General features: G+C 40.9%; 1 protein-coding gene across 2 annotated transcripts; it reads right to left on the reverse strand.

The window, feature by feature from the left end:
* Positions 1-10,806: 10,806 nt before the first annotated feature.
* AP1S3 (adaptor related protein complex 1 subunit sigma 3) lies at positions 10,807-20,742 on the reverse strand. Of its 2 annotated transcripts, none has more exons than XM_053459075.1 (5): positions 20,643-20,742; positions 16,343-16,521; positions 13,546-13,654; positions 11,617-11,754; positions 10,807-11,099 (listed from the first exon to the last, which is right to left on the reverse strand). In XM_053459075.1, the coding sequence occupies exons 1-5, from the start codon at positions 20,643-20,645 to the stop codon at positions 11,064-11,066; spliced, it is 465 nt and encodes a 154-aa protein (XP_053315050.1). In that variant the 5' UTR covers positions 20,646-20,742; the 3' UTR covers positions 10,807-11,063. The 2 variants fall into 2 exon arrangements, with proteins under 2 accessions (XP_053315050.1, XP_053315049.1); XM_053459074.1 differs by lacking the exon at positions 20,643-20,742 and adding an exon at positions 19,507-19,765.
* Between the last annotated feature and the right edge of the window lie 3,374 nt (positions 20,743-24,116).

Here is a 24,116-nt window from a genome sequence, read left to right on the forward strand (position 1 = left end):
TAAATAACACAATACCTTATCTTTTCCACTATTTCAGGGTGATTTCAGGGCCTTGAATGTTTTGTCCCCTGAAGTCACTACAAATTCAGGAGGGCATTTTATCTCTGGATAAGTTAAAATGAAATAGTTCCCACTGTAAATTAAGGAAACAGATAACCAAACACACACACCAGGACAGGTTGTTCCCACACCGACGCCCAGACACACACACCAGGACAGGCTCTGCCACACCGACACCCAAACACACACCAGAACAGGCTCTGCCACACCGACATCCAAACACACACACACCAGGACAGTTAAAGAAAGAAGAAATGTTTTAGCACTCAACTCCCAGGAAGCTGGGAGCTAGCAAGAAAAAGGGCAAAACAAAAACAGAAAGCATAACAAATATAGCAACGTTTCGGCCAAACAGGGCCGTTTGAGCTTGACAAAGACCCTGTTTGACCGGAATGTTGCTTTTTTGTTTTGCTTTCTTTGAGTAAAGTAACCTAAGGATTGGAAGCTGATTGGAGTGCTGGGGTTCTTTTCTGTGTTCGTACACACACACCAGGACAGGCTCTGCCACACCAACACCCAAACACACACACACTAGGACAGACTCTGCCACACTGACACCCGAACACACACATCAGGACAGGCTCTGCCACACTGACACCCAGACACACACGTCAGGACAGGCTCTGCCACACTGACACCCAGACACACACACCAGGACAGGCTCTGCCACACTGACACCCAATCACAAACACCAGGACAGGCTTTGCCACACTGACACCCGCATCCGGAGGGTTTCCACAGACGGTTTCACTCAGCCTGCCTGTGGCATCTTTGCCACCAAAACAGCCTGCCTGTGGCAACTTTGCCACCAAAACAGCCTGCCTGTGGCAACTTTGCCACCAAAACAGCCTGCCTTTGGCAACGTTGCCACCAAAACAGCATGCCTGTGGCAACTTTGCCACCAAAACAGCCTGCCTGTGGCAACTTTGCCACCAAAACAGCCTGCCTGTGGCAACTTTGCCACCAAAACAGCCTCCCTGTGGCAACTTTGCCACCAAAACAGCCTGCCTGTGGCAACTTTGCCACCAAAACAGCCTCCCTGTGGCAACTTTGCCACCAAAGCAGCCTGCCTGTGGCAACTTTGCCACCATAACAGCCTGCCTGTGGCATCTTTGCCACCAAAACAGCCTGCCTGTGGCATCTTTGCCCCCCCTTACACATCCATGCTATCACACACACATATTCATTCACTTGTTCACAAATATTTATTCACTAATTCACAGATAATCATTCACTCATTCAGATATTCATTCATACATTGATACTCATTAATTCCCTCATTCACATACTCATTAATTCCCTCATTCAGATACTGATTTACATATACTCATTCACAAACATTCGTTCACTCACTCCTTCACAGATACTCATTAATTCACTCTTTCATGCAATCTCACATACACCATACAGCCTCCCTCACCCCCTTACCTGAACCGATGATGCACGCGCCGCTTGCAGACTTCCGCGGATCTGCACAGGGGAAGCAGACGCACAGCAGGGTCATGTGACGTACATCACATGGCTCTGTTGGATTCCTGTGTCCCCCTGGCCGTGGAAGGGACGCTGCTCGCGCGTCTGCCGGTAAGTAGCGGGCCCGGTCGTAGTTACTGCAGGCTTAAGGGGCAGGTGCCCCTTTTGCCCTGCGTTAAGGACGACCGCATAGGCCCAGTCAGTCCGGTCCTGACTGGGCCTATTTTAAGGTAGGGGCCTGGAGCTGCAGCTCCATTAGCCCCTAAGTCAATCCGTCCCTGGCTGGCCTGGCCGCGGCCCTGCCCCGGCCCGGCCCACCGGGCAAATACCCGGTGTGCCCGATGGCCAGTCCGGGCCTGCTTGATACTAACAGGAACATGTAAACTGAGCTGATCAAGCATTACTTCTCAACAAGCAGCAGAACTTCTCTCCACTATAGCTAACACCCCCATATCTCCTTTCTCAATAAGTCAAAAACATAGGAGCCGTAATAAACAACAATCCATAATACTGCAGGCAGAATCATCAATTGGAAATGCAAATTTGATCACATAACTGAGCAACCTACATTGACTATATAGGTAAATGAGGCTACAAGTAAAGCTTTCCAAGTCCTCACAATGGTACGCCCAGAGGCATATTTACCTTGAGCCACCCCCTCCATTGCCACTGTACAAGGAGACCATTCACCTTCTCCACCTATCATTAAGACGGAAACGATAGATAGATAGATAGATAGATAGATAGATAGATAGATAGATAGATAGATAGATAGATAGATACATAGATAGATAGATAGATACTGTAGATACCTAACATGTAGCACATAAAAAAATATGTAAACATATCGCCAATATTTCCATATTAAATATATATGTGTCCATGCTGAGATGTCTAGCAAGGTGTGTATTGATGTAGACTAAGTGTAGTGTGGACTGTGAAGAGCAAGGAAGACCTAACCAGCAAATCAGTACAACATCTTCCTGAAAAACAATTGTCTTGCTCAATGAAATCAAGATTAGCCAGCAGAGTCTTCATCCTTAAATGGGAAACTTCCTTACAAAATCAATGTTGTAAAGTTAGAATGTTTCATTATGTTTGTGGCGGAAATACATTGCTGGGCCAGGCACAGCCCCCCACCCCTGAACTATGCAGTCTCGTGGCCACTTTCCCCCATTCAACCTGGGCATCTCAACCATGGTTCCTTCTGTGGGGAAATATGGGGGGTCACTTATCAATACAGGTTTAAATGTACACAGACAGCAGATTTAGAAGACAATTTTTTTATTTACACAATTGAATTTACCAAAAACAAACATTTTCTTCTGTTTCTACTTTATCAAGAGAATGATAGATGAATAGAACGGCTAATACAGAGAGGGAATTTAAACATGCATGGAATAGGCATAAAGCTATCCTGAATCTAAGACACAACCAAGTACTGATTAAGGTCTGAGTCTTTATATCAGGGAAAATGGGCAGACTAGATGGACCAAATGGTTATCAACTGCTGTCAAATTGTAGGTTTCTGTGGTGTATGTATGAACATGGAAATTGGCCTGAAAGTCGGCTGACTCCAGATCGTATTCTCATTTAATAAAGTATATTTACTAGCACTTTATCGCATCTGAAACCCCTACTTGAGTACACATTACAGTAATTAAGAATATCTTTCCTGTCTAATAAGTATCGGTTTCCCAAGGATTGTTTGATTAGTGAGTTGCTGCAATAAAATCTTTATCATGGGCTATTAAATAGTTAATCTCCGCTTATTTATAATGTTCCTGAAATGAGGCTACTAGTTCAGCATTATGTAAACTCTGCCATGTCTCTTTTATATTCTAGTTGGTTACCTGAGCAGCAATTAATCTGTTTATTTGGTGGCATCACGTATGCCTCTTGTATTATGTCTTACCACTTCAGTGCTGATCGTCCATGAACGGCACACTGTATCCGCCGCCTTCTGTTCATCTTATTCTTGTCTTCTTTGGAAACAGTTTCTTGGACACTCTGTGCTCTGCGTCCCTTAGATTTGGTAACCATGACAACAAGATACAATATACCCTCGTCTCATAGCTCTTAATAGATGTGCAAACATCCAGACGCATCATGTGCATCCTTGATCCACAGATGTCTAATGCAGAGGCAGACAATGCTAACGTCAAAACCGCTTGATGAAGCTTAGCTTGGTAAACAAGAAAAATAACACAGCACATATTTTTCATGCCAGGTAGACATAAATCAGAATACCGCCTGCAAAGCAATCCATGTCCCCAATTCACACCGCTTTGTTTTAAGGAAGTTGATGTACTGAGACCAAGTTACAATAAAAATCTTAGATCCCTGGTCTTCTGGTTTCTTGTGTTAAGATACAGCTCAGTTTGTAACATGGAATGTCCAAACTTTGCCGCACAGACCTCAATCACAATTCCACGCGGCCACCTCGCTGCACATTTCAGCTGAATGCCACAAGGTGGTCAGACGGGTAAGGTAGACTAGATGTTCCACTCCATCCAAACTCATCTCTAATGCACCCCTAACCAGGCACCCATATTAAAGTGTCCTGATTTGATCACCTCAAATGTTGGGGGGGGGGTGAAAAAAATCTCAATAAATGAATTATGAAAGGCCTTTTATGCAGGAAAGAGTTGCAGAGCTGATCATTCATAATGCATGGATAACTCTGTAAGATTAGATTTTCCGTTATCGCTGCATTTCTCCTACAGTGCTCATTGACTAAACCACAGTCTATGTTGGAGTCTTAAAAGATTAAAGATTAAAATTAAAGAACAATCTTGTCCCCAGATTATATTTTAATTCTTTAATGCATATTGGAGTCCGTCTCTGTTAGATGGACTCCAGTGAATCTCATTGCATGTAAATTGGTGCATTGGTGAAGCACTAGCCAATCACAAGTATGCCAATAAAACATCAGTATTCAAATAAAAAATATATATAATCATGCCTTTTACATAAATAATTATTTAAACTGTCTTTGAAATCTTGTGTTGTGACAGCTGTTTTAAATTGTTTTTGTTTTTAGCTGTAATTTTCTTCTTTCTTATTTACTGAATCCATACAAATTATTATTTTTTTACAAGACAAGAAGGGATTTCTTTAGATACCATTATACCATCATCTAATGTATTGTGTAAAGAAAAATTATAACATTTGGTGCAAAATTAAAAACAAAAACACTTTTTCTGATTTATTTATTTTTTAAATCTTTCATTCATCCACAAAAGCTAATGAAAAAACTGCTAAAAAGATTCTAATATTTGTCCTGTTTTTAGAAGTACCCAATTATTTTCTTTTTTTGGCAAGGACAAGTAGCGTTTTGCTTTTTCAAAACCATAGTGACATTGTAACACTCCTGGATGCCTGAATCAAGCCACACATGTACATGATTTTTAAAAGCAGATAACCAGAGTGTTCAACTGGGCATTTTGACCTGGTATTTTTACACATTTCATGCAGCCAGTTAACCACCAATCTTTGACAAAGTTTGCAAAGGTAAAAAAAAATGCACAGATTGCAATTCAGCTACAGACTTACTGAGAATTTAATGGGTTAATAAGAAACACCCTAATATATATTCAGCAACATTGATTAATATAAATATTTTATTTAATTTATATAATAATAAGAATTGTTTGTCATGTGACACAAAATCAGATACTGTTGTCTTGAAAATTTAAAAAGCTTCTTCAAGGATTTGCGTTGTTTTTATGAGATTAAACTGTCAGAGGAAAGAGTACAATGACACATCTGTTAGGATTTATTCCTTTAACGTACTATTTAACGTGCAATTAATGTTTTTTTTAATAACCATGTATCATATTGGTCATTACTAATATGTTTCCAACTACTTTTAAATTCTACAATAGAGTGCATTTAGTTGCAGAAGGCATTGTGTATGCTGGCAGACTTACATGAACTGCATGCAAAAATGTACCAAAGAACATTTTATATGGCACTCCACTATAGAAGCCCCGGCGGAAGTCCTGGCAGCAGAGGTTGTCTGTGCGCATCGCACAGACGTTCACTGGCTGCCAGAAAAGAGGCTGCAGGTGCCCTGCAGCGCTGCGGGGGATCCTCATCTCTGGCAGCCAGTGAACGTCTGCGCAGTGCGTTCAGACAACCTCCGCTGCTGCTGGCTGGCACTTCCATTGGGGCTTCTATGGTGGAGCACCAGAAGGTCATGTCATGCCGGCGCTCCATCATAGATGCCCCGGCGGTGGTTGCCTGCATCGCACAGACGTCCACCGGGCTGTTTGGCCACAGCAGGGCTAAATGAAAAAGAAAAAACACCTGCCCAGCGCCCAGAACAGCATGTCCTGGGTGTCGTGCGATACAAATTTTGCTACCCCAAAAAGTGTGGCCTATAATCGGGCCAATACGGTATTTATTATGTCTTATTTTACATCTGCTCTAATATAATAAACTTAACACTCATATAGCATAAGCAACATGTGGGCATTTTCTTCTGGTGATTATGAAATTTGTATTTTCTAGGATTTAGCACCAGTATAGTAAATCTGTGGTTAATTGACCTAACATTATTTTTTATGTTACAAAACAGCATAAGCATGCTTAGACTTGTGTTTGACTGCCATAGTCTCTGTGCCCATGAGTACATATTTACAGTTGTGCTCAAAAGTTTGCATACCCTGGCAGAAATTGGCATTGATTTTGAAAATATTACTGATCATGAGAAAAATTAATTTAAGGCTAGTGATCGTATGAATCCATTCATTTTCACATAGTGGTTTGGCTCCTTTTTAAATCATAATGATAACAGATATCACTCAAATGGCCCTGATCAAAAGTTTACATACCCATGAATGTTTGGCTTTGTTACAGGCACACAAGGTGACGCACACAGGTTAAAATGGCAATTAAAGGTTAATTTCCAACGCCGGAGGCTTATAAAAAATAGTAATTAGTGTCTGTGTATAAATAGTCAATGAGTTTGTTAGCTCTCACGTGGATGCACTGATCAGACTAGAAACTGAGCTCAGACCTGCATAACAAGGTAATGAAACTTTATAAAGATGGAAAAGGATATAAAAAGATAACCGAAGTCTTGAAAATGGCAGTCAGTATTGTTCATTCACTTATAAAGAAGGTTAGACCGAGAAAGATTTCAGATACAAAGAAAAACCCACGGGTAACCTCAGGAGAAATACAGGCTGCTCTGGAAAAAGGTGGCGTGGTTGTTTCAAGGAGCACAATACGATGATACTTGAACAAAAACGAGCTGCATGGTTGAGTTGCCAGAAAGAAGCCCTTACTGCGCCAGTGCCACAAAAACGCTGCTTACAATATGCCCGACAACACCTTGGCACTCCTCACAGCTTCTGACACACTGTAATTTGGAGTGACGAGACCAAAATAGAGCTTAACGGTCACAACTATAAGCGCCATGTTTGGAGAGAGGTCAACAAGGCATATAGCGAAAAGATTACCATCCCCACTGTGAAGCATGGTGGTGCCTCACTGATGTTTTGGGGGGGGGTGAGCGCTAAAGTCACAGGGAAAATTGGGAAAACTGATGGCAAGATGAATGCAGCATGTTATCAGAAAATACTGGGAGACAATTTACACTCTTCCGCGCAAAACTGTACATGGGATGCTCTTGGACTTTCCAGCGCAACAATTACCCTGAGCAGGAGGCCAAGTTGACCCTTCAGTGGCTACAGCCGAAAAAGGTGAAGGTTCTGGAGTGGCCATAACAATATGCTGACCTTAATATCATCGAGCCACTCTGGGGAGATCTTAAATGTGCGGTTCATGCAAGACAACCAAAGACTTTGCATGACCTGGAGGCATTTTGCAATCAGGAATGGGCAGCTATACCACCTGCAAGAATTTGGGGCCTCATAGACAACTATTACAAAAGACTTCACGCTGTCATTGATACTATTAAGAACTAAAAGTATGCAGACTTTTGAACAGGGGTCAGTTTATTTTTTTTCTTTGTTGCCATGTTTGTTTTTGTGCCGTTCTGTTATAACGGTTGAATATGAATCCCATAAGAAATAAAAGAAATGGGTTTTGCCTGCTCACGTTTGTTTTCTTTAAAAGTGGTAAATATATTACCAATTCTTTAAGGGTATGCAAACTTTTGATCACTTTTGTAAAACAAGAAAAAATAACAATAGGCTTTGTTCTAAAATAACATCAGTTGGTTTTGCCTATCAGAGGCTTAGCTAATCAGATCTAGGTTGGAAGCACAGGAAACTCAATGAGAAAAAGAATGTTGAATGCAGTGTGTTGAATGTTCTGTCCGGGACAGGACAGAACATTTGTGTGGGTACACTGAACCATGACTGGGTGCCAAGTGTGCATAAGGTCTTAGCATCTCATATAACCACTGTCGATGTGCCTTATGAGAAGCCAGCTCTGATGGGTTTTCTCCTGCATCCAGGGTCATGTTTTGCCTTCCGAACATATACCTTCTTTGAATTTCATCTTAAACATTCAACTACATTATATGAATTTGACCCTCCTTTCACAAAACATCATATTTCAATTGTCGTCCAGGGTAGCCAACAAAAGGCTTTGAAATAGACATTTCATTAAACTTCCTATCTGCACCATTGACTTCCACAAGCATCGTCACAGATGCTGGTGTATTCCTACAGATATGCTGCATTATTTGTACAGCTTTTCTCTTCTTCGGAAATTGGTTCTGTGTCCATTAAAGACATTCACCATCTCTTGATGTGTCGGTCTGTGAAAGCCATTTTGTCTGCAGTCTATGTGTTGCTATAGAAACACAGAGCCATAGTATGCGAACACTAATGTGATAATGAAATACCATAGCAACACTAAATGTTCCCTGCCTGACTCCCAAGGCCATTCTTTAGATAATTCATACTAGATTGGTAATTAAGTTAGTATCAGTAATATTAACCTTTTTTATTATTAAACTAAATGTTTGATAAAGCAACAAAAAAGAGCAAACCAAAAGCCATATATATATATATATATATATATATATATATATATATATATATATATATATATATATATATATACACAATCCATATAATGAGGGGGGGACAAGATATAGGATATATAACATGCAACATTGTTAAGGGTGGGTTACATCTGTGTAAAATGTATTTTTTCTTTTACTCGCAGCACTTATATATCCTCACCCACTAACATGAAACAATACAGAGAGGCATAGCCCATGTTGTAAGTTTATTCTGCAGACATATATTCACTGCTGTGATTAAACTTTGTGTAGCTCTGTAACAGGTGCACCAAGTATCCAAAAAATGGAGAAGAAGCCTATCTACAGAAAGGAGAGTGCATTAGGGCATTATAAATCTGTGGGAGCCGGAGTGTGCTCAGTAGGAAATTATGTCTATATTATAGATCCTCAGAACTAGCAGAAACCAACGCTACTGCTCTGTGCATCCTTGAAAAGACTTAAACACGAGCTGCCGATCCAACCCTGCAGCATGGGTCTGGGTAAAGGCCTTGATAGCGTTGCTAAGCAACAGGTTTCCAAGCAGCAACTTCTCCGAGTTCTCAGTTCTCCGAGTGAGCATCTCTTATTCTATCAGGGCATAGACTGTTCTCTTCAGGAGGATTCAGGAGTTGCATGGCCCAGCAAAATCCATTAACTTTTGCATTTGCAACTTGTACACCACTCTTTAATTGTATTGCTTGTAGCCCTGATGCTTTTTTCCAGGATGTGCTCCATTACATACATGCTGATGTCATTCTGCTCTTTTGGTTGTATCACGCCGCTACTTTTCTCAGTCAAATGTGCATATGACAACGGGCCTCACATTTACTCTCTGTAGAAGCTGTGGCCCTCTTTCACCACCCTTATTTTTTTTTTTAGGGCTTCTATATACCCTTCAAATAATACTTTAACATTCTGGGCAATCATGTGCTTACCCCAATACAAGGAGTGGTCTATTGCAAACAGACATTTACTTTTTCATCACATGGACCGGATACCACACAAGGAGGGAAAAATGAGTAAAACGCCAACACAACTAACAAAAACAATGTATTAAAGAAAAGAGGAAAAAATGCGGTTGTGTATTTGAACATGGTATAGATACACTAGACTTTTTATTTGCTTAGTTGATATGCTTACTTGATACAGTTATTAGAGGATATTTGACAAATGTTATTGTTTAGATAAAAAATGTCCTTTAGACATTTCTAAACATACAAAATCTGACCACTAGTTCAAGTTATTCTTACTCGGCATAGAGCCGGAGAGAGAGAACTACCCAAGTCAGTCGACTCGATCAGAATTGCAGTAGATAAGGCACACGTGATAAGTAAACAATACAGTCAATTCACTACCTTCTCATTTTGTCAAATCACTGCAATATGAGCTATCATGAAATGCACACTGGCCTGGACTGATACATTCTGACTACAGGGTGATGTCGTTGTGATGCCACCGTTCTGCTAATAGAAAGATGATCGGGCAGTATGGTTGAAATGGGATGATAGGCAGGCTTAAAGCTGACACATGTTGCATTAAAAGGAACTTTCAGCAGGTAAAGTTTAAGGACATCACAGAAGCTGTCATCTTGGCTTTTTCTCTTTTTTGACTGTTGCAAATGAGATGAGAATACATTTAACACACATTATGCTGACAATGATAATAACTATATAAAGTAACAGAAAGATCAAAATATGGTGAGAAATTGAATTGTATGGCAGGTGGTTATAACCACTAAATAGTCTTCACAACACCGCTGATACAAGAAAAAAGCCACACAGAGAGAGAACATGCAACGTACACAGATATATGTATATAAACAGTGGGTTTTCATGAGTACTACAGGAGAGGTATGCTTTTAGCTGTCTCGCTTCACTATTTATTATGAAGGGACAAAACTAGCAAGTTTCTCCAGAGTGAAGGGTCGAGCTGGACTGTGAAATGCATAATTGTTTAACAGATATCTCTGTTTTAACTACACATTATATAGGGCCATCCAAGATCTCCCTGCAGCAGAAGCAGACTGGCCCTTCAAAATGTATTGTGAAGGAGATGAAACCACAGACCTCTTGAAAACTCAACTCTTCTTTTAGTGAATGTATCCCAAAGAGATTCAAAACACTGACAGTTTACAGTTCGGTGCTAAAGGATTCTGCTTTGAAATGCTATTCCATGTCTATACGAGTCAAAAACAGTATTTAAATGTCCTCTCTCTCTACTAGCCGGCAAAAAAAAATAGAATTGTTTACAATGAGCACCATGTTATTGTTGACATTAAAACAAACAAAGTATACATATAAAAATATTTTATTTCTTGCTTAAAAGCATAATTCTCTTTGCACAACTTTATTCCTTTCTGCATCGTGAGATTGTATGTCCATTCAGCTGTGCAATACAACTTCCCTCAGAAATTCACCTTCTGTATGGCGATGTGGCGGTCCGCCCAGCGGCACCCATTTTAATGACCGAAGCTCCCATATATTGCTTGGATTCTTCTGCAGCTTATAAGGTTAAAAGTGCAGATTTTGCTCTAAAGGTCTTTCCACTTTTAAAAAGTTGGTTTGCTCATGTATTCCTCCATAGTCTGCAAAAAGAAATAAAGAAACATTAGCAGTGTCTTGGAGAGATAAACATGGACTGATGTCTAGTGAAAAGAAAAAAACCCACAAAGAATAAAGGTCCTAAGAAAACAAAAATCCGTTGTATTCCCAATAGCATTCCTTCATGTATTACAAACAGCAATTGATTGGCCCAGCACCATGTACAGACAAAATGTTTTCAAACACCAAATCAATCAATTTTTACACAAAAGTCAATTATTTCTCCTGTGAAAAATATGTAAAACCAAATAACACGCAGGCTATATGGGCTGAATTGTTCATAGCTGCTATTAAATTCTCTGTTTTATGAATTAGGATACAGCTACTATCTAGGATATATTCTCTACTCATATAGCGATGGAGAAATAATCATCTGATTCCTTAGAGAGCACAATAAACGGTTTAAATATTCCTTTATTCAGCTTCAGCTTCTAGCACCTATTGTGATGTCAAACTATATTAAATGGATGCATTTCTTCTTTCAGTAGACTTCCCACATACCTCTTGTAACATGTCTGAATCCTCAATAGCTCGAACAACTGACTCCTTGGAAGTCTCCTGAATTTCTCCTCCCATAAGGAACTCATCCAAAATGAAGTAAGCTTTTTCAAAGTTGAATATAATATCTAACTCGCAGACCTAGCCAAAAGAAAGAATACTTTACTGTATTATCACAACAGCAATGGGAGACATCGTGGCGCCAAGCATTGACTACTACTGGGGGGGGGGAATTAAAACATTTAAAAAAAGATGAAAATCTGAAAATAGTAAGAAAAATGCAAAAACACTAATCATTTTAAATGATGTAGAGCATTAAAAAAATATATTCCTTTAGGTTTTCATAACCAAGCGGATGGCATTGTTTTCTGGCTTATCCTCAAAATAACGAATGATGCAGAAGGCATGTGCCACAGTGTTCAGAAGCCAAGGAAGATCTCTTTCTGTGTCCCTCTTTGTAACACATACAGGATTACCAGATAAAAAGGAGATATAGTAAGACAATCTACTTCACAAGATATATTCCACAGACAAAAAAAACCTTAGATCCCATTGCCCTAGCTAGCCCTGTTAAATACCCCTAAACCCTTTTAGCAATAACTAATTATATATATATATATATATATATATATATATATATATACACACACACACACACACACACACACACACACACACTGGCCACCTTATTAGGTACACCTGTTCAATTGCTTGGTAACACAAATACCTAATCAGCCAATCACAAGGCAGCAACTCAATGCATTTAGGCATGTAGACAACTTTTGGGGGTTTTAACACATGCTAACACTCGCAGATATTTTTTTTGCATGTTTCTATGGATTCAAATGAAAGCCCTATTGTTCCTGAAAGGAAAGAAAAAGAAAAAAAAAACATGATATGTAACTTGTGTGGGTACATCAAACACGGAAAAGGGAATCTTAACGAAACCCGCGAATGGTAAAAATGGCACAACTGCTTTGGGAAATATGGTACCAGAAACCACTGGGACTGAAGGGGTTAATAACAGTACTGAAATTGTAAATGTGACTTAAGACTACATGATAAAAAAAGTACATACAATACTTGGGACAGAGCTGTTTTTATTTTTTTTGTACCTTTCGTGACCAAGGCTGTTTTAAACACGTTTGCGGTGCTTGTGTTTAGCTCTTATTTTCTTCTCTTTTGTTTAGTGTACCAACACAAGTTATATACTGTTTTTTTTAGGACAAGAAGAGTTTTCTTCAGATACCTTTATTTTATACATATCATCTAAATTTAGTTATTGATTTTTTTTTTTTTTTTTTTTTTTTTTTTTTATTAGTCATCTAATATAACCAGTGAGCTGAGCTCCATTGACCAGCATGGTTGGCTGCAGTACCTGTAGTGAACCTGCAGCTCAAGGTTCTCAGGAGGGTCTGGAGAGATTCTCTGGGAACTATTTAATTTTGAATGGACCCACCATCTAGGAAAGATCAAATTAGGCCCCTGACTTTTTTTTGTGTTGCTGAATGCCTCTATATAGCTACACTTGCTGATTACTTTAACCCCTGGGCGCAGCCATTATTGAAAGGCATATAGTCTTTCAATACGGTGAAAACAACCGCTCCTAGGAGCAATTGTACGGAGCCTCTTTATTTTTTTTGTTTTGGTGTTGCTGGATGTCTCGATGTCAAGGCATTGCAGCAACTCCAGCTGAGCAAAGAAAGACAATCGTCTAACCCCATGACGTGCCAGGCACATAAATTGTCGTTAAGGGGATGCATTTCTGTGACGTGCCTCACAGTCAATTGTCTTTAGGTTAGAACAGAAAAGACAATCTTTTCCCATGATTAACATTTTAAATCTGGGAGGGAATAAGGTCTGCAGATCTTTTCATATATATCAGCAATCAAAATTGCCGATATTGCACATGCTTGTAGAGTCATTTCTTACATTCCCAAAATACTTATCCAGCAACTCCACAAATCGATGGACAACTTCCAGCGTGAGAAGCTCGTTATCCTGGTCGTCAATAGCACAGCAAAAATAAAGGCTGGCATACCTAGGGAAAAGCACAAGCATGAATTAGAGCTTTTCAGGGGACATTTAAAAACAAAATCATTAATCCATTAATTATTATGCTTTTGCGGGGTCTTATGTTAAGCAGTGTACCCCCTTTTTAAACGAACCGCAAAATCGTGTCCATGCAGACACTGAAAAATTTTGTTGTATTATCTTAAAATTACAGGCAGCATGAATTTGATATTTGTATAAGTAATACAGTTTATATTGCTAAAGAGTCTAGGAATTTACCCCACACACACACACGCGCGCGCAGGGCTGGGGAGGAGCAAAATACTATGCGATCACATAGTAAATGAATGGTGCGGGTCCAGCGACTGACCTGAAACAGAGTGCGAGCAAGGCAGGCTTTTGGTGTTTAGGCACCCTGTGGAGGTCACTCCTGTGGTGCCCCCTCCCCCGTCATCACCCCCAGAGTCCCTTTGTCCCCTCCTTCACTGTAACACACCTCTCTTATCCTCAGGTATAGATCAAATAGACAGATGAAAACACAGCATTTCAGGTATAGAGCAACTGAAAAATGCACATAGGTTCCATCCAGAGGACCTGCCTAGCACTCAGCTTGGACGCATAGGACTTGCCATCTTTGCCCCCCCTTACACATCCATGCTATCACGCACACATACTCATTCATTAACTCATTCAAACCCCTCCCCCACCCACTTACCTTAAATTATGTTTCTGTGGCACCTTCACTTCACACTTCTGCAGGGGCCCTCTTGCTAAGCTTTGGGTTCTCCTTTACCGCCCGGAAGGAACCAGAAACTCTGCAGGGTCACGTGATGCAATATGACCTTGCTGTATTTCTGCTTCCCCTGGGAGGTACAAGAGAGCAACGTAGAGGTAAGCTGCCAGCCAGTGTGGAAATTATTGCAAGGGTCCCTCGGTCCCCCTAGAGTGGCTGGCCCAGTCACAGTTACCACCCCTGAGATTGTGTTTGCTGTGGCATAAGGGGCAGCTGCTATGGGCCCTAGGCCTATATGTCATACCAATACCAAATACCAAATACATTTAGGCATATATATATATATATATATATATATATATATATATATATATATGTTTCCCTATATGTACGCCACCCTTTAGCACCTCGCCATTGTGCTATGTACCCTTCAGCATTGCAAATTTGTTGATTCCTTGAGTTCTGTATATAATTTGTAGACTTGTGCATTCAGATGAATTTCATCAATAAATAGAAATCTCTGAAATGAGGAGCAAAAAGCTCAAAATGAACGTTTCTCTTTCACGGCAAATCGGTATTCGTTATTCTGGCCGTTTGGAGGAACGGCTTTTCTGCACTTCTGTTTCTCTGAGAATCTATCTGCATTATTCTTGCTTGTCTGTGCACTTGGAGGTCATGTCCACGGATAAGCAGACAAAGGTGTCGAATAGACTTGTGCATTTGTTTTCGTACCAACTTTACTTTTCACGGAAATTGCCTGTTTTGTGCATTCGTAGGAATCAACAAAGACGAGGGCGAAACTGACGAAAACAAACTGAAAAGTTCAGAAAATTTGTCATGATTCGTGCCATTAGAAGCCATTTCAATACTCCTTGATGAGGTAAAGTGGCAGGGACTGTGTGTAGGAGGGTACATATCAACGACTGATGGGCATACCTGGGAACTGCTTCTCCGGTTCTCCGGGTCCCGGGAGCGGGGTATTGGCACGCCCACTGCCCGCCCATTTTCCATTTAAATGAGGGTGTTTCCCGCTGACATCGGCGGGACCTCCCACCAACATCAGCGGGCAGTCCTGGCCGTGTCCCGCGAGGGAAGGCTCCGGGTAGCCGGAGCCCAGAAGTTTCCAGGTATGCTGAAAGGTAGAAGTAACCAAAAAACGAGAGGTGCTCTCATTGATGGTAAAAAGTCCAATAATCTGTGGCAGTTTCACAACCGGAAGGGACAAGCGTTAGATACATAAGTGTGCTGACCCCGTTTTAACTTGTCAGTAGCAGCAGGGACAGATTGATGGGAGTTAGAGTGTGAGACAGTGATTGACAGCTTAGCAGAGGCCGAGATTGATGCTCATTACTCACCTACCATACCATACCATAAATTAATAGTTTATTTTCGTGCACAAATTGTACTGTTGTGTGGTGGATTGGAGAAGCTGTAGTGGATTACAGGGACTGCAGCAGTCATTTTCCCCCCGTAGTAGAGTTTAGTTGATTAAGTCAGTTGCCCATTTATGCTACCAGGACAAGTTAATTTATTTAATTCTCTATTATTCTTCATTGATAAATAAATATTGATGATAACTATATAATATTGGGGAAATTCAGTCCTGCTCCAGGGGGCTGCATGTTCCTATCATCTGCCAGCGCCTGCCTGCCCAGGCCCAGTGCCCTACTACTACTACTACTATTGCTGCACCTCTTTGATCTATCTTTGGGGGAACCCTTTTTTTTTTTTTTTTTTAAATTTCTATATTGAAATGCAACTCCAGAAGGTGTCAGGGACCCCCCATTTTGGGAAAGTCCCCCCGAACGTTGTTCCGAATTAAAAAATTCTGTCCAAGCCGAAGGGCCAGGTAACAAAACGTATTGCCCAAAAAGTGATTTTGCTCGCCGTGCACATGTCTAGTGTTGAAGAAATGGTTTCCGCAAGCAACAAAAATCTTAAATCGTTAAAGAGTAAATGGGCAGATGATCTGTGACGTCTCACCTCTTGTAAACAAGCTTCAGATCCTTCCAGTTCACAAAGCTGCTTGTTTTAGGACTTCGGTTTAAAAGAATGTGAACCAGCTCCCGTGCTATTTTGCGTTTTTCTTTCTCAGGAATTGTGATGTACCATTTCTGTAATCGCAACTTCCCTTGGCGGCTGAAGAGCAGAAGGAATCGGATCTGAAAAACAAGAGTAGAACTCCTCAACTGTATTCCCAGTATGAGTTTCTGCGTTGGAGCCTTTGCAACTATGTGACTGAATGAACAAAAAAATATTATCATGCTGTACTGTAACAACAAGACGTGTTTATTTTTCTTATATTACATAATACGTCAATTGTTAACAAACCAAACAACCAAACAACCGGAAACACAATCCACTAAGAACAAAAAGGTATTTAAAGGGTGATTCAGTGACCCCTTTTATGCCGAGGACACTAGCCAGGATCAAAAAATCTGTTTTTTTTTTTAAACAGTATACATTGATTTAATTCAATCCATGATGCATTAAATAGTTTTTTTGGACCCTCCAGCATTTGCGCTTTTATGGATATTATAGCAGAGTTTCTAAAGTTATCATTTTGAATATCTCCTTGAAGAATTTGACACAAATCCCCTATGTTTGCCTCTTTCTTTATACCCCAGCCAAAAGAAAGTGCAGGTAAACAAAGAACAGTGATCTGTCCCTTTAAGTAAACTTTAATAGAATATTAAAGCCCATGACACTTCCCTGTAGCTAAATCTTACCGACCCTCCACTTATATTTCCTTACTTAACAAAATGGCGAGAAAAGAAAAGGGTAAAAAGAAAGCAGTCATCTAACATTATTGATATGATATTAATAGGTATGTCTTTGTCACTGGCAGAAAAACTCTTCCATTGAAATTAACGGGAATGCTTTATGCTCACACGTGTGAGACCCCTTGGAAATCTTACAAGAGATATGTTCAGCCAGTGGCGTCGGCAGGGGGGGCCAGAGGTGGCCATCATGCTGTGCCCCCTCGTGTGCCCCCCCAATTGAAACGCCGTCTTTTTTTTGGGGAATAGACGCGGAGGAGAGAGAGGCGCCGAGCGGTCGCTGAGGAATAAGTTCTCAGCAACCGTTCCGCGCCTCTCACTCTTCTCCGCGAGGCCTCTGCCTTGGTCACAGTGCCGGCATTTCAAGCCGAGCGCTGGTATATGATGTCATATTCGTCGCTCAGCAGTGAAGCCTGCAAATACAAGTTTTTTATCTCATTCAGTTGCATGTGCTGTTTCCATGTGTTGTTTATTTGATCTATACTTGAACTACAGGGTGTAAGTAAAAGAGCGGTATGGTTTAGTGAATGAGGGGACAAAGGGACTCTGGGGATGATTACAGGGGAGAGGACCTCTCAATGTCACGATGCAGGACTGACTCTCACGATCTTCCCCTGATCTGCAGTCAGTGTGGCAAATATTTTTTTTATTTGGTACGGTAGCGGAGGGAGTGATTGCATGCAAGGAAGCATTGAGCGGGCCCCAAGGAAATGCTTGGGTAGGGTCCAATTTTTTCACTAGAAAATATATTGGCAACAGGGTCTAATATATATATATATATATTGGCAGCAGGGGCAAATATTTATTTATATATTGACAGCAGTGTTTAATATTTATATATATTGGCAGCAGCGTCTAATATTAATATATATTGGCTGCAGGGGCTAATATTAATATATATATAGGAAGCAGGGACAAATACTATATATATATATATATATATATATATATATATATATATATATATATATATATATATATATATATATACGGCAGCAGGGTCTAATACTAATATATATCTGCAGCAGGGGCTAATATATATTGGCAGCAGGAACTAATATTAACATATTGGCAGCAGGGGCTAATATTAATATTTATTGGCAGCAGGGTCTAGAATATATATATATATATATATATATCGGCAGCAGGGGCTAATATTAATATATATTGGCTGCAGAGGCTAATTATATATATTGGCTGCAGGGACTAATAATATATATTGGCAGTAGGGGCTAATATTTATATATATATTGGCTGCAGGGACTAATAATATATATTGGCAGGAGGGGCTAATATTAATATATATATTGGCAGCAGGGTCAAATATCAATATATATCCGCAGCAGGGGTTAATATTAATATATATCGGAAGCAGGGTGTAATATTTCTATATATCGGCAGCAGGGTCTAATATTTATATATATTGTCGGCAGTGCCTAATATTAAAGAATGAAAAATAACTGCCGGTTTAGCTGTTATTTTGAAATCATATTTCAATCACAGTCTTTACTTCAAAGAGATAAATACATATTATGTAGTTAAAAATGCACGTCTAACGTGTGTGTGTATATATATATATATATATATATATATATATATATATATATATATATATATATATATATATATATATATATATGTACCGTTTTATAATTGGCCCCCCTACTTTGGTCCCTGGCCCCCCATGTGCCCCCCTAAATATGAAAGCTGGAGACGCCACTGTGTTCAGCCAATGTGGATTTGCATCAATAATGTTACTTTAAACATGACTTTCTGCTACATTATGCATTAAAGTGCCCCTTTAAAATAACTTAGAAGGTATTAACACGGATTATTCTAGATGCTTAGTAAAGGCATTATACAACCGGTTTTTGAAGCGTCTCATACCTCCCAAACTATTATGCTCTTTGGTGGACTTTCATATTTTCGGACACTATTGCATGAAGTCGCCCCACTTCCCATGTTGGCAAATTTGGGAGATTAGAAGATTTCCCCTGACCGGCCCAATGAATGTCCCACTGAGCAGAACAGATAGATGTTCATGTGGCTTCCAGATGACTGCCTCATGACTTATAGAAACCAAGAGAGGGACCCGATGCCTCAATAGGTCGAGGGGTGGATGTAAACACAAAATTCTCTCCCATTACTGCCCCTAACCACCCCAGTGTCCTGTTTTGGTTGCCAATGGCATCGCGTGATATGAGGTCTCCCTTACTTTTTAGTTCAATGAAGATTTTGATACATTTTTACACTTTCCTTGGGTCCCCTCAGGCAACCCTTGGCTGAGGGCTGTTTTCATGCAATTAAATAGTGTATAAATTAATACACACACACATACTTGTAGCAAGATCCAAAATATTCACTGACCTTTCTTATACCTTTCATAGCTATGAAACACCTAATGTTCTGCGCCGAGCTGCAGTACCGGATTCTTTAGGCATTTCAGGAATTTAAAGTCTTTCCAAATCATTCAATCCAATCTCAAACAGATGAAGTTACTAAATCCTTGGTGTCCGTCTAGTTAGAAGCCATATGCTACCTTACTGAAGCAGTACGTGACACAGGCAGAAAATTAAATGTCCCAGACAGCCTCACCAAAGAAGTATGCATACTAATTTACTTTATGAGTGCTTTAATATGCATTCTTTAAAAAAAAAGTTAGATTAAAAAAATTATCTGCAGCTTCTCCCCTACATGGTAACATTCACTAAGTCAGTGCCGACGGGAGAATGCATTTATAGCACAAAAAATAACTGGCGGGTGGCAGAATTAAAGATTAAATCATTTAAAGAGAACATCTCGGTTATTGTATGTATCATAATTGCATATGATAGCTGGAGTGTGCCTTTAAGCAAATTTTGCCCATACTTTGCCACACAGGAAATGCCAAGCCACCACAATACAGGAGAAAGAATCTAAGAGGGCTGTGTAGAAATATCACCTATACCAGACGGTGGATCGTCAGAATTGGTCTCTCTCCCTCTCATACATATGAGGGATATGAGGAAAGCATTCTATGGATGAACAAAGTTCTCTATCTATACTCATGTTAAAGAGGAACATCCAATTAATGCTAATAACTGTTAAACGTTACTCACATTCTAAAAGCCACGTTCATATAAGCAACAGTTCCGCATCTCATACACTTCATCCAATGGCCAGGATGTAGTAATAATGCTGAAGGTTACCGCATGTACCTGTACCGTATATACACACATAGGATTCTCACGGGATCGAGTACTTCAGGCAGGGCACTGCTATTTGTTGCATGAGCTCGACATTCAGCAGCAACACTGCGTGCACTGCTTACACCTGATAAAGGACCCGCATACCTGCCCGGCACAGACCAGCTCCGGTGGGGCGGAGAGTGTCCCGGTAGCCGGGAGACTCGGCTATGAGGCAGGGAGTCCGTGTGTTAAAATACATTTAACCATTCGCATCTATACTGCCCAATTCCCCCACTTCCTTAAGTGAGTTACCCCGAAACTCTCGGCTCTACTCACCATTTCTGTTCCGGCGGAAGAAACAGGTGACAGTGACACAGGTGAGCCCAGTGAGACTTCCACTTCCACGAGCCCCTCCCATTCACCCCACGCCCCATTTCACCAGCACCTCCCAGCCATGCACCTGTCGTAGTGAGCACGCCCAATCCGCCAGTATCACCCCTCAGTCAGGATAACCCCACCCCGCGCTTAGTACCCGCCCCTAGCAACAGCACCCGGATCGCTTATACTCCGCCCCTAGCAACAGGCCCCATGCGCTAAGACCCCGCCCACAAACAGCAGCCCTCAGTGCCTAGCACTCCCGGGCACCGCCGCGCCCACCAGTGACCGCGCGGCTACCGAGCGCTGTGTGTGGGAAGTGCACACGCTCGTTAGTGACGGGACGCCGTGTTTATTTAACACACACCCGCTCCTCTCCCAGCATTGCTCTGAAGAATGGCATGCAAGTAAACTCCACTCCGCAACTACACTAATGTTTAATATTTCACTATGCATTACACCGGGTCAAGCAAAGCTTTTCTTGCAGGAACCAAGTTGGCCCTGCGTAATGCATAGTGTAATATTAAACATTAGACATTCTAGTGTCCCGTTCACTGTACCACCAGTGAGAAATACCTAGTAAAGTACTTAAATATGCATGATTTACCTGTACAGGCTCTGGGGCAAGCAGGAGATGTGTTTGGCTGGCAAGCCTGTAAACTCAATGCCAAGCAGGAGGCAAATGGTTTTGCAAGGGGCACAAAGCAATACATTAAAGGAGACATTAAAGTGCACATGATGGCTTAATCCTGATTTCTCCAGCATCACTGCAATGATTGGAATAGCATTATGCAGGGCAAGCTCAGTCTTTGTCACAAGAGACTCCCACGGGCGCTGGCCCTTCATAATGCATGATGAATTTTGGGCATAGAAACTGCAAACACCTGCAGGACCCTGGAATGACACACTTATGGTTGCCATAGTACAAAGTAGGCATCACACACTCTGCTATCTACATGATCTGAGCCATGCATTAATACCTATGCTTTAACTAAAATGTTAATTTTAACATGTAAATGCTTTGTACCACAAACAGCATACACCCTCGGCGTGGTGCGTGCCCAGAGATGTGTCTTACACAGTCATTACTGGCATGGCGCCCCGGATGCATCATGTGCGCCCACACAGTGGAGGTGATATCTGTTTTATTTGTTCATGGGCGCCATCTGTCATTGAGCCACCGCCATCTCCTCGCTGACACATTCTGCGTTCACTGTCAGCAGCCTGATTCACGTAACCGGACCATATATCTGGCATTAGCTATGGCTGGAGCCACCGGATCATTTTCTACTAATGCCAGTGATATGATCACCACGATAAAGTATCAGGGTCATATAAATATTCTGTTGATGATGTCATACCAATTCATTTTGTCCGTTTTTCAAATATGTGTACATTTGATATAAGGAGGTTGAGCGCCTTATTATTCTCAGATCTACTTTTTGGCATGCATGTTGCATTTCCGTCAATGTCACAAAAAACATTTATACTTTGACAAAATTGTCCCATTGTTAAGTGCTGGGATATGACATCATCTGTGCTAGTACCGACCCTGGTAACAACATTTATCAAACAAATCAAGTCCACTTTTCAAGGGCTTAATAATGTTTTCCACATGTTAGCCGCAGAGGGATGGCGTTACTGTGTATGATATGAACTTGTGAATCCTCAGTAACTCTCTGGCATGGTGAAGCTTGCTTTGCACACGCCATTTCTTGCTGTTGACTTTAGCGCAGATCATGCGTACACTGTCTGCCATGCTGTTTGCCGTTGCCATTGAATGTGCTCTGATTTGTTTGCCGCCACTGAAAGTGATGACAGCTTCACATAAAGCAGAAAATATAGCTAATTCTTACCATCTTAAAAAAGAAGCAAAGTCTTCTCACAGTGTTTCAGATCCCGCCAGTCACCCTCTTCTTTCCAAAAAATCTGCAGACAGGAGCCCAGCGCATGCACACCTCGATACCCTAACTCAGCCTTCCTCCTGCGCATCAGGGTGAGCATGACACACTCACACTAACGTAACCAGACATATATGCTACTGGTCAAAAGTTTGGGGTGACTTAGCTGTTTTCTTGAAAAACAAAGACTATCTGTACTAACATAATTGCAAAAGGTTTTTCTAACAACCAATTAGCCTTTAAACTTGGGTCACCTAACACAATGTGCCATTGGAACACACACTTTCACTAACATACCCAGACACACAATAACATACCCAAAATAACACACTCACTAGCACTCACACTAACACACAGATTAACATACCCGGACACACACAGACATACTAACCTACCCAGACACACGCTTACACTAACATACACACACTAGCATATCCAGACACACACACAAACTAACATACCCGGACACACACGCTACCCTGCAAAGCCTCAGTGCAGCTCGCACACAGTGCTACTGCTTGGTCGCGCATTATTATGTGACCCCACTGAAGTTACTGAACCCTCCCAACTGCTTGAAATTCGGGAGCTAAAAAGATAAATCATGGACTCAGGACTTACCTCTTTACCCACTCCCCTACTGCTCAGACCTCGGGGGATCAACTGATGCTAATAGGTGTATAAAATCAAGCATGCAGTCTGCATAGGCAAACATTGGCAGTAGAATGGTCTATATTGACATGGTATCATTTATAGATGCCACCTTTTCAACATATCAGTCAGATTTCTGCACACCTGGAGCTGCCTTTGTCCTCTGTAAGTGTGTTACGGTAAGGGGGAAACACTTAGGACAATAACAGCTCAGCAGTGACGTGGTAGGTCGCATGAGTTCAAAGAGCAGGACTGCTGCGTGCCAAAGCACATAGCTCATAAAAATCGCCTCCCCTCGACTAGGACGCTCACTAGTGAGTTCTAATCGGACGAAGCATTAACAAAAAAAATATTCATCAGAAATGGGTTCTATATATATATATACATATATACATTCTGCAATATCATAGGTTGATTATACAGACTTACTTATAGCATAGAGGAACTTCTACCAATTGATAAGTATACTTGGCTGAAACACCAAAGAAACCAATGAAACAATCATTTCGTTTGGCAGATATAAATGTGTTGACCGAGTTCAGTGGGTTAGAAGCTGGTAATGGATAATTAATAATGTATGAACATTATCCATTGAAAGACACACTGGAACTCTTTCTACACATAATATTGACTATTGGCCTCTTGTAATAGCTGTTCTCTCAAAGTGTGAAGCTATCACAGGTCATAAACCTTACTAACAGCTTACAGGGGAAAGCCTTGGCACGCTTAATCTTTTCAATGCATTACCTAGCAGTAAAGCATACCATTTGCAACTTCCGTGATTAAGTTTAACCTTTAAACAGTCAGAGCCATGTGGACAATTGACAGGGCCACATACGCTTGCGATAATGATGATTGTAAGCTAATGTCTGTGTTACTGTATGCA

This window comes from Spea bombifrons, chromosome 3 (assembly GCF_027358695.1).
Source record: "Spea bombifrons isolate aSpeBom1 chromosome 3, aSpeBom1.2.pri, whole genome shotgun sequence".
NCBI classification, from domain to species: domain Eukaryota; kingdom Metazoa; phylum Chordata; class Amphibia; order Anura; family Pelobatidae; genus Spea; species Spea bombifrons.

What these genes read in the sequence shown, in the direction of transcription:
- AP1S3 (XM_053459074.1), bottom strand. An exon ending in CTGAAGCTTGTTTACAAGAG is followed by an intron (nt 13,655 to 16,342) that starts GTGAGACGTCAC and finishes GCTTTTCCCTAG; the next exon opens with GTATGCCAGCCTTTATTTTT. An exon ending in ATTCAGACATGTTACAAGAG is followed by an intron (nt 11,100 to 11,616) that starts GTATGTGGGAAG and finishes TTCTTTTTGCAG; the next exon opens with ACTATGGAGGAATACATGAG.